Source organism: Perognathus longimembris, chromosome 9 (genome assembly GCF_023159225.1).
Source record: "Perognathus longimembris pacificus isolate PPM17 chromosome 9, ASM2315922v1, whole genome shotgun sequence".
Taxonomy (NCBI): domain Eukaryota; kingdom Metazoa; phylum Chordata; class Mammalia; order Rodentia; family Heteromyidae; genus Perognathus; species Perognathus longimembris.
The window spans coordinates 17,135,011-17,150,034 of NC_063169.1; the positions used below are offsets into that span (position 1 = coordinate 17,135,011).

General features: G+C 35.9%; 1 protein-coding gene across 2 annotated transcripts in view; it reads left to right on the forward strand.

The window, feature by feature from the left end:
• Ascc3 (activating signal cointegrator 1 complex subunit 3) overlaps nucleotides 1-15,024 on the forward strand; it is a 242,952-nt gene that overhangs the window by 106,049 nt on the left and 121,879 nt on the right. For both annotated transcript variants that reach the window (XM_048353768.1, XM_048353767.1), the window contains exon 14: nucleotides 913-1,047. In XM_048353768.1, the coding sequence (XP_048209725.1) occupies nucleotides 913-1,047 (135 nt within the window). The remainder of the gene's footprint in view (nucleotides 1-912; nucleotides 1,048-15,024) is intronic.

The following is a 15,024-nucleotide window of genomic DNA, read 5'->3' on the forward strand; positions in this document are numbered from 1 at the left end:
ATCCCCAAATTTCAATCATTGTAGCATTCCTCAAAAGTCCTAGGCCAAATTCTTCATGTCCCAAGGTAGAATATACTGGGTGACCCTGTAGAAAATAAAATAAAATAAAATTACATACTTCTAAGCCATAATGGCACAGGATAAACCTTCCTATTCTATAAGGCAAGAATAAGAAAATATTGGGGAAGAAGCAGATCAAAGTGAGACTGAAACCCCACAGGACAAACTAAATCCTCAGTCTCCACAATTGTCTCCCAATGTACGTTGCAGGGGATGTGAGGATTACAAGGCTTGGGTAGTCATCCCTCTATGATTTTGCTGATTCCAGCCCACCATGGCTAAATCTTTCAGGCTGGTCTTCCATGCTGCCTGCAGCTTCTCTAAGAAGAGACACTCACAGAATATATATGCAACTGAAGAAAATAAAAGAAAAGAGTTATTAGTGGCCCACACTGGCTGCCTGTCTGTTTCTCTCCCACATGTTTCTTCTTTGGCCTCCATTTTGCCAAATAATTACTCCAGCCCCACCCTTTCCAAAAAAATGTTACTTTGATTTTTTAAAAGATGTGGTTATCTTATAAACAAATTATATTTTTCCAGTCGTACGTGATGTGAATGTAAACATCATGAATCATGTCTTAAAACAGACATTATTACACGTTGCACTCTAAATATGCTCTAAGTTTTATAAAGTTTTTACATAAGTATATAAATCAGTTTGTAGGCTTAATAATAAAGATGTTATGAAATTTTATTGATATATACTTCTTTCTAAAATTTAAATAAAATCATGAATTGGACATTCTGTTTTCAAAAACTAGTAATTTTTCTATAGGATGATTTTTCCATATTACTAAACTGCAATTTAGTGAACTGGAATTTTATATTTAAAACAGCATTCTTTGTTTTTAGGTGATGGTGTTTGTACATGCTCGGAATGCCACTGTAAGGACAGCTATGTCTCTAATAGAAAGAGCAAAAAATTGTGGCCAGATTTCTTGCTTTTTACCCACCCAAGGACCTGAATATGGACATGCAGAAAAACAGGTAAGATACAAATAACATCAAGATGTCAACAACAAAAGTTGGCCACATATAGTAGATATTGTGTATATGAAAAGTCTGCCATATGGATAACTTTAAGAAATTAGTTTTATAGATTTATTAACTTTATTGGCAAAGGTCTCACTGCATATCATGTTTATTTGCACCTTAAGCACTGCTAATACATTTATTAGCATCCATATGGTTCTAAGTACTGTTCCTAGTTTTAAAAATTTAGTTAAAATGCAAAATATACTTAAATATCAACAAATAGGTTAACATCTAGAATAAATACATATATTTTAAAGTTAACAGTTTTAACTCCTAAGATGAATATTGATAGGTATAATTGAAATAAGCAAAAGATCCTTTCAGAAAGAATGCAAAGGATACCTAAGATCAAAAGGTAGCTGTCTTACTACTCTTCGTGTGCCTAAAGGACTAAGAAACCTGGAGAACACCTCATCCTTGTTAGGAAAGCAGCATCTTTAGTCCCACCTCAAGCTTACCAAATGAGATTCCTTCATTCAGATTCCTAGGTAATTTTATGCTCATTACAGTTTAAGAAAGCACCGCTTTAAGTAATTTGAGTATTACTTGAATCTTAAGTTTCAGTTACTTCAATTCAATAATAACTTTGATCAGGATTGCAAAAACTCAGGTTATCATTTACTGTATTTATAAGGCAATTGTAAAAATGATTCCGTTAATTTCTCAGAATCAATCCTTTAAACTCGTTCCATTAAATTTCATCTAAACTCAGGGGAAGGATATTGTACTATCTATATAGTCTTAGAGTGAAGGTGGCCCTGTTTTTCTAATTAAATTTGTATTAGAACTCAGCGAGACCATTTTCTTTACTGTTTCTGACTGCTTTCTTATACTACAGGAAAACTGAGTAGTTGTGACAGACTATAAGTTCCTCTGTCCCTTTACTAAAAAAAAGTGTGCAGACCCTAATTAAAGCTATGAAAATAATTTTAAAATCACAGGGTATAACTGTTTACTGAACAGCTACTCACTGCCAGACATTGTGCTGTACACTTTCACATGGATTGGCTTAATACCACGTAATTAATTATCCTGCCTACACTGTGAATTCACCATTTTATTTTGACATTTTAAATTCTGACCATACTAAGCCATTGTTAGTTGTCTTTAGCATTAGATTTCTTTTTCAATTTAGTTACAAAATTTGTTCATTTTTTTATTTTATAATGTCTTTTATTATTTAACATTTATTTTACTCTTTATGTTCCTGCAGTTACTTATCAGTCATAAATTTATGAGAATTTTGAAAAGTCAGATTGGTATTCATGAGTCTTATTTCATTCCATTGCATATAAAAAAAAAACAAAAACAGCAACTCTATTCTGTAAAAGCTAAGTCTTGAGAGCCACCTTGTGGATTCCTTGTTATTTCATACCTCTCAGTTCCAAGAGCTCTTTACTTTCTAGACATTCATGCTTATTATTTATGTGAGATACTTGCATATTGCTTAGTAATGCCAGTCATTGCTTTTATTGCTTTATATAACTAATTCAATCCCCACAACACTCTGTGATGGAATTTTCTACTGTTATTGTACCTCTGTATTTCCTATCTATAATTCAAATGTAGCATCAAGTATTCTAAAGCACATTATTATAATTTATGTAGAGACATTTTGTGATTATGTTTGTTAAAGGAAATGTCACCAAACAGAAGTCTACAGATCCTACACTGAACAAGTATTGAAAATTAGCAATTTCAATGACATTAGACAGGTTTGGAAATCCCTATTCATTTTTACCTTCTGTTATATTTTTATTATACTTGATTTTGATTCCGATTGCTTTTGTTCTTGTAAAGCAGGCATTATCATAGTCATTTTCATTTAATTTTCTCATTTTATCTTACTACTTTTCTATCCTTTGAAAGATTCATACCTCAAAAAGGAAAGATTCTTACCTCCATTTTACAAGTATAGTAAGTGAAATTGAAATGGTAGCTCTGTCTCTTATATAGCATGATTTGAACCAGTCTGGCTCCTAAGCCCACACTTTTCATGATGCTGTGCTGTATTTGTTCAAACAGATCAAATCCAACTTGGGTAGGACTTGTTTTTTGGCAGGATCAGTACTTGGGTTTGAACTCTGAAGCCCACCATTTGAGCCATAATCCTAACACTTCAATCTGGGAATTTCTAAAACATTTAGTACATAGTCTCTTTTTTCCCCCAATGAAACAGAAGAATGTTAGAACAGAAAATACTCTTTCTCATTGTTTTCTCAGTACTCCACAATTTTTGATTGTTTTTCTAGTGCTATTTTTATATTTCTCATTTGATAAAGTTCCTTTCAAATGTGAATATTAATTTCCAAGCAATTCCTAAAAACCTATTGTTGTGATGGTAAGAAATATTTTATTCTCATGATTTTGAAAAATAGAAAATTAAATGTTTGAAACCTTAAAATAAAATTAGAAGGTAACTATGCTATGGAAGTTCATAGAAATTTATCCTCAGGGTTCTCATTAATGGAAATGTAGCTAAGTCCCTACCGTGCTACAGTGATGCTTCAACCCCAAGAGTTTAATGTAACTTCCTGACTTTCTAAGTAAGGCCTTTAAAGGCATTTTTTTTTTACAATTTATTCAGTGCAGTAAAACTTGATAAATACAACAATACTCATCCTCTTCTTATGCTCATATGTTTGTGTGTGTGTGTGTGTGTGTGTGTGTGTGTGTGTGTGTACTGTCACATGTGTGAATGAATATAACAGTGCAATTTCTTTATGGTTTCTATGCCTTAGCCACAGCTGAAAATAAATCTTGTCTCTCCAGTAACAGTTTTATTTTAGAATTCTTCACTCCCTTCCTGTCTTTCACTTCACAGTCACTCCCTGAGTGAAAAAAACAAACAAAACAAAAAGCCACCTACATTTCCAAATTGTCCATTGAAATATGATAGGGGTAAAACCATGAAGTGTCTGTAGAATAGTTTCGACTGTGGAAATAAGCTAGTGTATCTGCTGTGAAGAGAGTATCTCATCTCAGGAATTCTATTTGAGACCCAGTAGAAGAGAGCACATTAACGCATGTTCTTCTCATTTCACCTTAGATAGCTACACATCTTGGAAACTTTATCTTCTATCAGGAAATATATGATATGTGTGTGTGCGCGCATGCACATGTACATCACACATGCATTATATACCTTCTTCAGTGGTTTAGTATGAGAAATCAATGGAATGATGGAATGATATATGAAATTGTTTTAAAAGCTAGCTCAAAATGTAAGTTTATCTATCACAGCATGAAAATCTTTTCAAAAATATATACAAATATCTAAATTTTAAAGTGATGAAAGGATAAGGAACAAAGTGAATGTAATTTCTCCTGTATGCTTTTACTTTTTGCTATTTTTGCCACAGAGAAACTGCCTCATGGTTCTTCTGTTTCTGTGAAATATAGAGTACCTCAAAGAAGAGTGAAAGTTTCTTATTTTGTAGAAGTAAGTGTATAATTAGGGATGGATATTTTCAATCATGAACCATTGTTTTCTATTATGATTTTCATTTTTAAATATCAGTTAGACTCCTTACATTCTATTTCATTCAAGATCTCAGATTCCCTACATCACTTTTTAGAGACAATTTTTTTTCAAATTTTTATTATCAAACTGATGTACAGAGAGGTTACAGTTTCATACGTTAGGCATTGGATACATTTCTTGTACTGTTTGTTACCTTGTCCCTCATACCCCCCTCTCCCCTCCCCCTTACCCTTTCCCCCACTGAAGTGTTCAGTTCACTTACACCAAACAGTTTTGCAAGTATTGCTTTTGTAGTTGTTTGTCTTTTTTTACCCTGTGTCTCTCAATTTTGGTATTCCCTTTCAATTTCTTAGTTCCAATACCAGTATACACGGTTTCCAATATACTCATAAAATTACAGAGATAGTGTAGGTACAACCACAGGAAGGTGATACAAGAACATCATCAATAATAGAAGCTACAGATACACATGGGACGTTGAAAGTAGTTACAACTGTGATATAACAATTGAGAGACAAATTTTTTAACAAGCTTTCAAAATTCTAGTACAAGATTGAGTATTCCTGCCTACCCCTATACTGAATTTCCCTGATTTATGGTAGCAGGAATATCTAATGGTATATTAGTATAATATAATAACATGGTTTATTTTTTCCCCTTTATGAAAACTGTAAGTTAGAGAAAAGTAGCAAGAAAATTGCTAACTGCTTAAATGGATTTTTGGAAGCATTATGTTCTTTCCTATCAAGAGAGATAACCTCATATAAAATAAAGGCTTTGAACGTAGGCCAGCCTGGATTGTAATTTTGACTTACACACCCTTACATAGCCTATTTAATTTCCTTATGCCACATCTTTACTGCATCCAACATAACAATGATACTTGTATCTTAATATTTTGGTAGTAAGGAAGATTATAATATATACCTCACATACTGCCAAACAATGTTTTAAATAGTTACATAAGAGTTTTGAAAGGAAAGAGATACTAGCTTTAAAGAAGGATAGACATGTCATAACTCAAGCTCCTCGGAGATGACGATTAGGGGATAACATTTCAAGGCTGGCCAGAGGAAGAATTTAACTGAGATCTGATCTTTTTTTTTTTTTTTTTGGCCAGTCCTGGGCCTTGGACTCAGGGCCTGAGCACTGTCCCTGGCTTCCTTTTTTGCTCAAGGCTAGCACTCCGCCACTTGAGCCACAGCGCCGCTTCTGGCCATTTTCTGTATATGTGGTGGTATATGTGGTGCTGGGGAACCTCGTGTATCCGAGGCAGGCACTCTTGCCACTAGGCTATATCCCCAGCCCCTGAGATCTGATCTTAAAAAAAAAATAAAAATAAAAAAAAAGCAAGCCTCTTATGGTGAGCAATGTCTGTAATCCCAGCAGCTTGGGAGTCAAAGGCAGGAGGTTTGTTATCCAGGACCCCCTGAGGGAACAATGTGCAAATCCCTATCGCAAACCTAAGCAAAAGTGTATGGAGACAGGGTTCAAGTGGTAGAGCACTTGAAGTCCAGAGTTTAGTTCCCAGAACTGTCAGAGAAAATGAGAAATACCAATGGAAGAGAGAGAGAAAAAGAGAGACAGACAGACAGAGAGAGAGATACAATATGTGCTACAACATTTTAATTTAAAGCTTTTGAACTGTAAAATGATGAATTTTTAAAGGCAATAAACAGGTGGTAGAAATACTAATAACAGCTAAAGACTAATTAATATATGCATTGTTAAATGTAATAACTACAGTATCATGCCTGTAATCCTAGCTACTTGAGACAGTGAGATCTGAGGGCCACAGTTTGAAGCCCGCTGAGGCAAGAAAGTCTCTGTGACTCATCTCTGATTAACCACCAAATATCTGGAAGTGGAGCTGTGATTCAAGTGATAGAGTGCTAACCTGGAACACAGAGGCTCAGGAATAGTATCTAGGCACTGAATTCAAGCCCCAGAACTGGCACATACACACAGAAGTTATATATAACTACAGCATGAACTTTCCAAGTACACAAATTGTGAGCAAAAACAAAAAGCAGAAATAAAATGGATTAAAAAACTAGAAGGAAAAAATTATGTGATTAAAGTTAAGAGAGTTCATTCTTAAGCTCAATAAATCATCACAAACTCAACATGATAATAACCATTTTGTAGAAGATTTAGGAATTTTGGTAAACTCCTAGATTTTCTGTGCTGCTGGATCAATTCAAGCCTTTCTCCTTGACAAATACTAAGCCTTGGAATATTTTCTAAGAAAAGATAAAAAGATTATTTATACCGAGATTGATTGATTGATCAATTGATTGATTTGCTGGTATGTGGAGATTAAGAATCAGAGCTTCACATTCTCATTCTGCTTTTGTGCTCACAGCTGACAGTCTACAATTTGAGCACACTTCTAATCAGCCTTTTGCTAGTTAATTGGAGTTCTGTGGGCTTTTCTACCCAAACTGACTTTAAACCATTATCCTCCAGGTTGCAACTTCCTGAGTAGCTAGGATTACAGACACGGGCCATCAATGAGTGCCTAGCCAACCACCAAGATTTTTTATCACAAAACACTTTTAATATGAAACATAGTTCTGATGTTAAATGTAGCCTTCACATATTTATAGCAGGGGAGAAATTCAGGAATCATTATTTTGAACTTTAAAACATGGCACTCAATTCCATGTCAATTTTAATTCAATAGATCATGCCCTGAGTGCTTGTGTACATAAGGCAGAGTTCCTACCTTTGAGACTGTTAACCAGTCTCACTGGATTAGGAGGTAAATAAATACAGGTATGTGTGGAAAGCAGGAAGTGAAACATGACTTTGGAAAAGAATAAACAGTTCAATAGGAGTACAAAAAGAAGTAGATGAGTTTTATCCAGTAGTCATGAATTTCTATTGGCAGTAATAAAAGTAAAGTAAATTAAAAAGAGACAAAAAAGACTAACAAAAAACTGTAGATACATTTGGAGAATAAGTATATTCCTGGACTGGCAATGTAGCTTACAGTTAGGGCATTATCAACATGTTCAAGGGTCTGGGTTCGATCCCCAGCACTTCAAGAAAATAAACAAAAGAATGTTCTTTTTTTTCTTTTTTTTGACCTGAACATGGACAGCGAGGCATGTAGGTGACTTAAATCTGTGCTTAAGCTTTTAGACTTTAGTGAGTGTGAACCACTGAAGATTGTTGTAAAACTGAATTGTAGATCAGAATCCAAGACTGGAAGGGAGGTTTTATTTTTTCCTGCAGGCAGGTGCCATCCCAGGCACTGGATGGAGTTCATTCTATTGTAGTCCAGCATGCAACTCACTTTGAACAAATAAGTTTCTTTCTTAGAAAACATAGTAAGTAAGCATTGGTATTTTGTCTTTATTTCTTTTATTATTTAGTAAATCTCTACTGCTGCAACTTTTCTGCTTATGCTTTACAATTCAATGACATAAATTTCTTATGAAAACAATTCATACATACTAAGAAACATGTTTGGAAAGTATGATATTTGCCATGTTATTGCTCTCATTTGAAAATATTTGAGTATGGGAAAATCTCTGAATACAGACAGATTAAGTAAATATTAATTCCTAATCATATAGGAATTTACAGAAACAGCATTTAAAGATTAAAAAAATCATGGGCTGGGGATATAGCCTAGTGGCAAGAGTGCCTGCCTAGGATACACGAGGCCCTAGGTTCGATTCCCCAGCACCACATATACAGAAAACGGCCAGAAGTGGCACTGTGGCTCAAGTGGCAGAGTGCTAGCCTTGAGCGGGAAGAAGCCAGGGACAGTGCTCAGGCCCTGAGTCCAAGGCCCAGGACTAGCCCAAAAAAATAAATAAATAAATAAATCACTTGCTCATAATATGGTTTTAAAGCTTTAAAAACTTAGTTTTTAAAATGGTCAATGAGGACGCCATATTGCTCCCTCTCCCATGAGAGATATGGCCCCACTAATAAACCTCCTTATAAAACTTCTTCTCCTGTCCATGTCTATTTCCACATGGTCCCTGGGATGGCTACGATCGATTTTTTTCAATAATAAAGTGGTAACTGTACGGTCTGCCCTGGGAAGACTCCATGTTGCACACCCCCCTCCACTTGGTTGTCTCCACCCAGTTACCTGGATAACCAGCAGACCTGGAGGCAGCTACTTCCCCCTTCCTGGAGATCACATCCTAATCCACCTGGCTACACCCCCCTGCCCCTACCCGATAAGGCAGGTTGGGGGAGGGGGCCCTTCCCTTCTCTCCTGCAGTGCATCATCTCCGCCACAGGCCAGCAGTTCGGTAATAAACTTTCTCTCCTGCCTGAAAAAAAATAAAATAAAATGGTCAGTGAATAAAGTGCAGGTTTAGATGAGGTTTCTTTTTTTTCTTTTGCCAGTCCTGGGGCTTGGACTCAGGGCCTGAGCACTGTCCCTGGTTTCCTTTTGCTCAAGGCTAGCACTCTACCACTTGAGCCACAGCGCCACTCCTGGCCATTTCTATATATGTGGTGCTGAGGAATTGAACCCACGGCTTCATGTATGTGAGGCGGGCACCCTTGCCTCTAGACCATATTCCCAGCCCCTAGGTTTCTTTTTTTGCTAACCACTATGCTCTCTGGAAATCTTGTTTAGTAAGATCATCCTATGATAATAAATACAAAAGCCCTTGTGCTAACCAGGATCATCTTTGAAGGGATATATTAGTACTTTATTTATCCTAAATTAATGTAAATAGTTAGCATAACCAGATTAGCAAATAGAAATTGGCTATGGTGAGAAGTCTAGTATGTGTCATTATAAATTAATTGTGCTCATGTAAGTCTCAAACTAGTTTCGGTGGTGGTCTCATAGCTGTCAGGTGATGAGTGTGAGTGTATTTTACCAGATACATATCACCAGTATCAGTAGACTACTGGCAAGCTGTTTATACTGCATTAAGAAAGTCATATGTTGTGTCAGTTAAAAACTAGTAAAGGAGCCAGATATAGTGACTAACACCTGTAACCCTAGCTATTTAAGGTACTAACATTGAGAGGATGACAGATGAAGGCCAGCCTATCAACAAGTTCAGATTCTCAAATGAGTAAAGATGATGGATGGATGGATGGATGGATGGATGGATGGATAGATAGCTGGGCACAGTGATATATACCTGTCATCTCAGTTATATGGAAAGCATAAGTAGAATAGTGGCCCAAGCCAGCCTAACACGTGTCCCTACTGTGAAAAATAACTCAAGTAATAAAAGATGAAGATGTATCTTGTTTAAAATAGGAAATAAATTTATATAAGAAATGGAATGAGGGAGGAGGTAACAAACAGTACAAGAAATGTACCCAAGGCCTAACGTATGAAACTGTAACCTCTCTGTACATCTCTTTGACAATAAATAAGAAAAAAAAAAGAAATGACTAGAAATTTGAAACCTTCTTTCCTGTCTTTTGGTTTTGTTTGGGGTGTGTGTGTGTGTGTGTGTGTGTGTGTGTGTGTGTGTGTGTGTGTGTATGAGGCACTAGATAACATATAAGCATGCTTAGTTATGTATGATAAACAATCACATATAAATTGTGTTTTTTAAAAATCTTAAAACTAATAGAAAGGCTAAGATTAGAATGTGTTATGTCACATGTGTGAGGTAACAATGAAATCTCCTTTTCTATAGGTAATATAAGCTAGTAAAAAAAATAAAACAAAGTAAACAATTTTGAATGTGTGGCACATCTGTTGACAATGGACAAGGCCCTGGCATTAGAAAATCATTATCACACTTAAGGAAATCAGGGGAAGGGAGTCAAAGTGACTAAAATGTAGAAAGTGGTAGGTTGGTAGATAGCCACAGGGGATGATATAATCATTGTTTTATAACATAAATCCATATCTTGGGAAACCAGCTAGAAATTTATTGGGGAATATTAGGAAAATATCTTTTGGAATTGATTAATGGAATATGGAGGATCTGGATAAAGATTAGGAAGTTTTTGTCTTCTAAAAGTTATCTGCCTTACATTGCTGAGAGGGTACCTGGGTCACGAGGCGAGGAGGATAGTAGATTGGGAGGGAGGCATATAGATCATGCATTTATTAGGACATGCTGTGTTTGAGATGCCTCTGATGTTAGAGATGATGTATACGCTTGTGGTGGAAATGTGAGTCTGGTGTATCAGAAGAGCATTCTAGTTTAGAGAAGGGAAGTGGATGAGCATTAAGGAACTCACAGACTAGTCTAAAGGAGCTTCGATGTTTAAAGATAATATGTAAGAGGATGAACCAAGAAAGGAAAGTTAAAAAAAAATGATGCATTAACCCACATAAATATGTATAGTAAATGCTGCTGGGAGTGGTCAAGCAGTGGGGGACTTCACATTGATCACTGTAGGGTTTTTATATTTATTGGTAACTTTATTTAGATGCTTTATCATTTGCCTGGTCTGAAGCAAAGCATAGATTAAGTTGGCTGATTATTGAATCCAGAGAACTGAGTTTACTTCTGTAGGTAGAAGAGTCCTTCTTTTATAACAAAAGGAAAAGTTGAAAGGGGGCTAAAATACCTTTCTAGGTACTTAATGAGAAGCCAAGGAGAATGGTGATGCATTGTAGTTATAAACTGACTTGTTGAATGATAACTCCTTTGTACAATGACCTAAGTATAATAAAGACATACTTTTTTTCAAAAGCAGTAGGCATCTTATCATAAGAAATCTTGGCTTTGAAATGCATAGCTCTAATTAGCTAGCTCTGCTCCATTCATATCACCAAAGAAATTTCTGTTAAAAAGCTTGCATTTTCTTGCGAGAAAGGGTTCTGTGTGACTGATGGGTGTTTGCATGTGTGTACATGTCTGTGATTTGCTGTGGCCAAATTGAATAAAATTGCACACATTTTGGTCTCTCTCTTTCTCCACTTAATGTTTCCTAGAAATCAATATAAAAGGTTTTACATTATTTTAGTAAGTGCATAATACACCACAGTGTGATAATTCATTTACTCAGTCCTGTGTTGATGAATACTTTTGTTGCCAATTATTTTTGTTAGCAATGCAGTCAAGACATGCTCAAATTCTTGCTATTTATCACTATTAAATGATAGGAAAAATTCCTAGCAGTGAGTGTAACTTATCCATCATGAAGCAAATACATTTTAAATTGTGGACAAAAGTGTCAAACCACTCACTCACTTCAGATTATTTCAATTTATATATCCTCAAACAGCTACTTCCTCTTATCCAAGTTTTCTCTTACTAGGCAGTATTGTTTGTAAGTAAGCAGTGTAGTTTGTAACACAAATGATAGATTAGTGGAGAAAAACTGTATTTCACTATTATTTTTGTCTAGGTAACCTTTGATTTTTATTTACGTTTATTTGTCTACATTTTTCCATGTGGAAATTTCATCAATTGATTTTTGGACACTGAGTTTTTTGTCTTATATAAAGGTCATACCTCTTCACTCATGATTTCTTTAAGCCCTTTTAAAAATTTTTACTATTGAGTTCTTTATCTGGAGGCTAATCTAGACAATGGTGGGTATGCCATCTCTTTCTTAATACCTACTACATCTTTTTTAGTGATCTTAAATTTTAATATAGAAAAATTTTCTTTTTACATGAGCTTCTTTTCTGTGCCATTGATCTTGCTGTTGTTCCTCTCATATTGGGTGATATGAGAAATAAAAATCCCAGTAAGGGGCTGGGAATATGGCCTGGTGGCAAGTGCTTGCCACAGGAAGCCCTCAGCACCACATATACAGAAAACAGCCAGAAGTGGTGCTGTGGCTCAAGTGGCAGAGTGTTTTAGCCTTGAACTAAGAAGCCAGGGACAGTGCTTGGGCTTTGAGTCCAATCCCCAGGACTGGCAATAATAATAATAATAATAAAGAAAAAATAAAGAAAAGAAAAAATCCCAATAATACCATTGTCAAAAATTACAGTAGAGGGCTGGGGATATGGCCTAGTGGCAAGAGAGCTTGCCTCATATACATGAGGCCCTGGGTTCGATTCCCCAGCACCACATATACAGAAAACGGCCAGAAGTGGCGCTGTGGCTCAGTGGCAGAGTGCTAGCCTTGAGCAAAAGGAAGCCAGGGACAGTGCTCAGGCCCTGAGCCCAAGACCCCGGACTGGCAAAAAAAAAAAAAAAATTACAGTAGAACTCTTTATTATAAACATTTTAAAGAAATTATTTGTGGATTGGTTTGCATTCTCATCAGTCTGCATGTTATCTAATGCTTAAATTTATTCTTAGATTTCTTTTAATTAAACAGATCCTGTATATATAATAAGGAATACTTCTACTTTAAGTCATTTCTTTGACTCTTACAGTAAAATTTTTTCTTAATCACTGTCATGTTCCATAAATTTGTGAGGATGTTCTTTTCTTACTCACATTTGTAACCCTAGCTATTCAAGAGGCTGAGATCTGAGAATCAAGATTCAGAGCCAGCCTGGGCAGAAAGTTCCCTAAGACTCCATCTCCAATTAACCAGACAGAAAGCTAGAGTAGCTGCACAACACCAGCCAGCCATAAGTGACAAAAAGCCAAGCAAGAACACAAGCCCGGAGTTCAAGCACTGGTACCAGCACATGTACACACATTCACATGCACAAAGAATGTAAATAATTTAATATAAATTAATATAACAATAAATACATGGTTTCTTGACATGGAACATTCTCACAAGGCCAAATTATCTTTCTGGAAAATTTTTGATACTTTTATATATTAGGTTAATTTGAGGAGCAACTAAATAAGCTCATCCAAGAACACAAAAAAGGCCTTTAACCTCACGCACTTAGGGAAATACATATTAAAATGTGATCCAGGTCTGTGACAATGGCTACAGTTTAAAACGAGACATCCTATGGGCAGGCTTGAAGCCACTGGAATTCTCACTATTACTGATGCAAATGTGAAGTATTACAGCTACTCTGTAAAGTGTTCTGTAAAGTTCAACATAAATTTACCCTATAACCTAACAGCAGCTCCATTACTGCTGTCTACACTAGAGAAATGAAATCACATTCTCTGTCTCAGTCTTTTTTCTCTGTTGCACATGCATGTGTGCACAGAAACACACGTATCATAGAAACTCTGCTTGTAATTACCCAAATTGGAAGCAATCCAAATGCCAGTCAGTGTGAAATTAGATTACCAAACTGTGATATAGCCATCCATACCATCCATACTCAATAATAGAAATGAATGAACCGCTAATGTATTCAGAAACTTGGATGGATCTAAAAGACATTTCAGCAATTTAAGCTGTTTAAAAGAAACTGGTCGGGCTGGGGATATAGCCTAGTGGCAAGAGTGCCTGCCTCGGATACACGAGGCCCTAGGTTCGATTCCCCAGCACCACATATACAGAAAACGGCCAGAAGCGGCGCTGTGGCTCAAGTGGCAGAGTGCTAGCCTTGAGCGGGAAGAAGCCAGGGACAGTGCTCAGGCCCGGAGTCCAAGGCCCAGGACTGGCCAAAAAAAGAAAAAAAAAAAAAAAAGAAAAAGAAACTGGTCCAAAAAGCTTATATATTATTAGATTCAATGTATATAACATCCTTCTCTTTTTTCTTCTCTTTCTCTCTGCCTTTCTTTTAGGGAGTGGGAAGAATGGGAGGATTAGAGATCTAACCAGGGCTTTACACATGCTTGGCAAGTGTACTCCTACCGAGCTACCTCCCTACCCCAGCCTTATGCTATGTAACAGCTTTGATACAACAAAAACTAAAAGGTTAAAGATGAGTGCTTGAGTAGATTGGGTTTACATGTAAAGAAATTGCACAGGCTTTTCTGATTATTGATGGTTTTTTTTTTTGTGTGGTGGAAGTTGGCAACTGTATATTTTCATTTCAGTATGATGCATCTGTTTTATGTCCCGGGAGTAGCAAACTTGATAAATATTTATAAATATTTAAAACCTCAATATCGTGAATAGTGAAAAATAGTTAATTTTGCTATTTGATAATTTAAACCTAAGATTTTTCAAGTGTATATCCTTAAACCTCATCCCAAACATGGTAGTTTATTTGTATTGTGAACTAGACCAGACCATAAATAGGATATTCGGGTTCAAAGAAAATTAGGAAATACCAACAAGATTGTAGTCATAATCACATCTCTGCTGAGCCTATAAAAAAAGGAAACAATACACAGAATGTTAAAAGAGAAATAACTGCCTGTTAAGTGTTTCTTAGTTTCTCACAAAGACCACATCCATACAAAATCTTGGTGGCTATGGCATCTAGTTGAATGTCAACCCTAACTTGATCTTTACTGTATCAACATGTCTTTTCCATTTACTGACTTCTGAGAAAATTCTTAAGATAGTTTCAAACTTCCTGTGTTCAATTTCTTTCTGTGTCATTATTATCCCAGCAGGTCCATCCAAGTCCTGTCTCAATTAAAATTTGTCCAAGGAATCTACATTTGTCACAACATATCAAAGTATTCCAATGTATGTGGTCCACAGAGAACAGA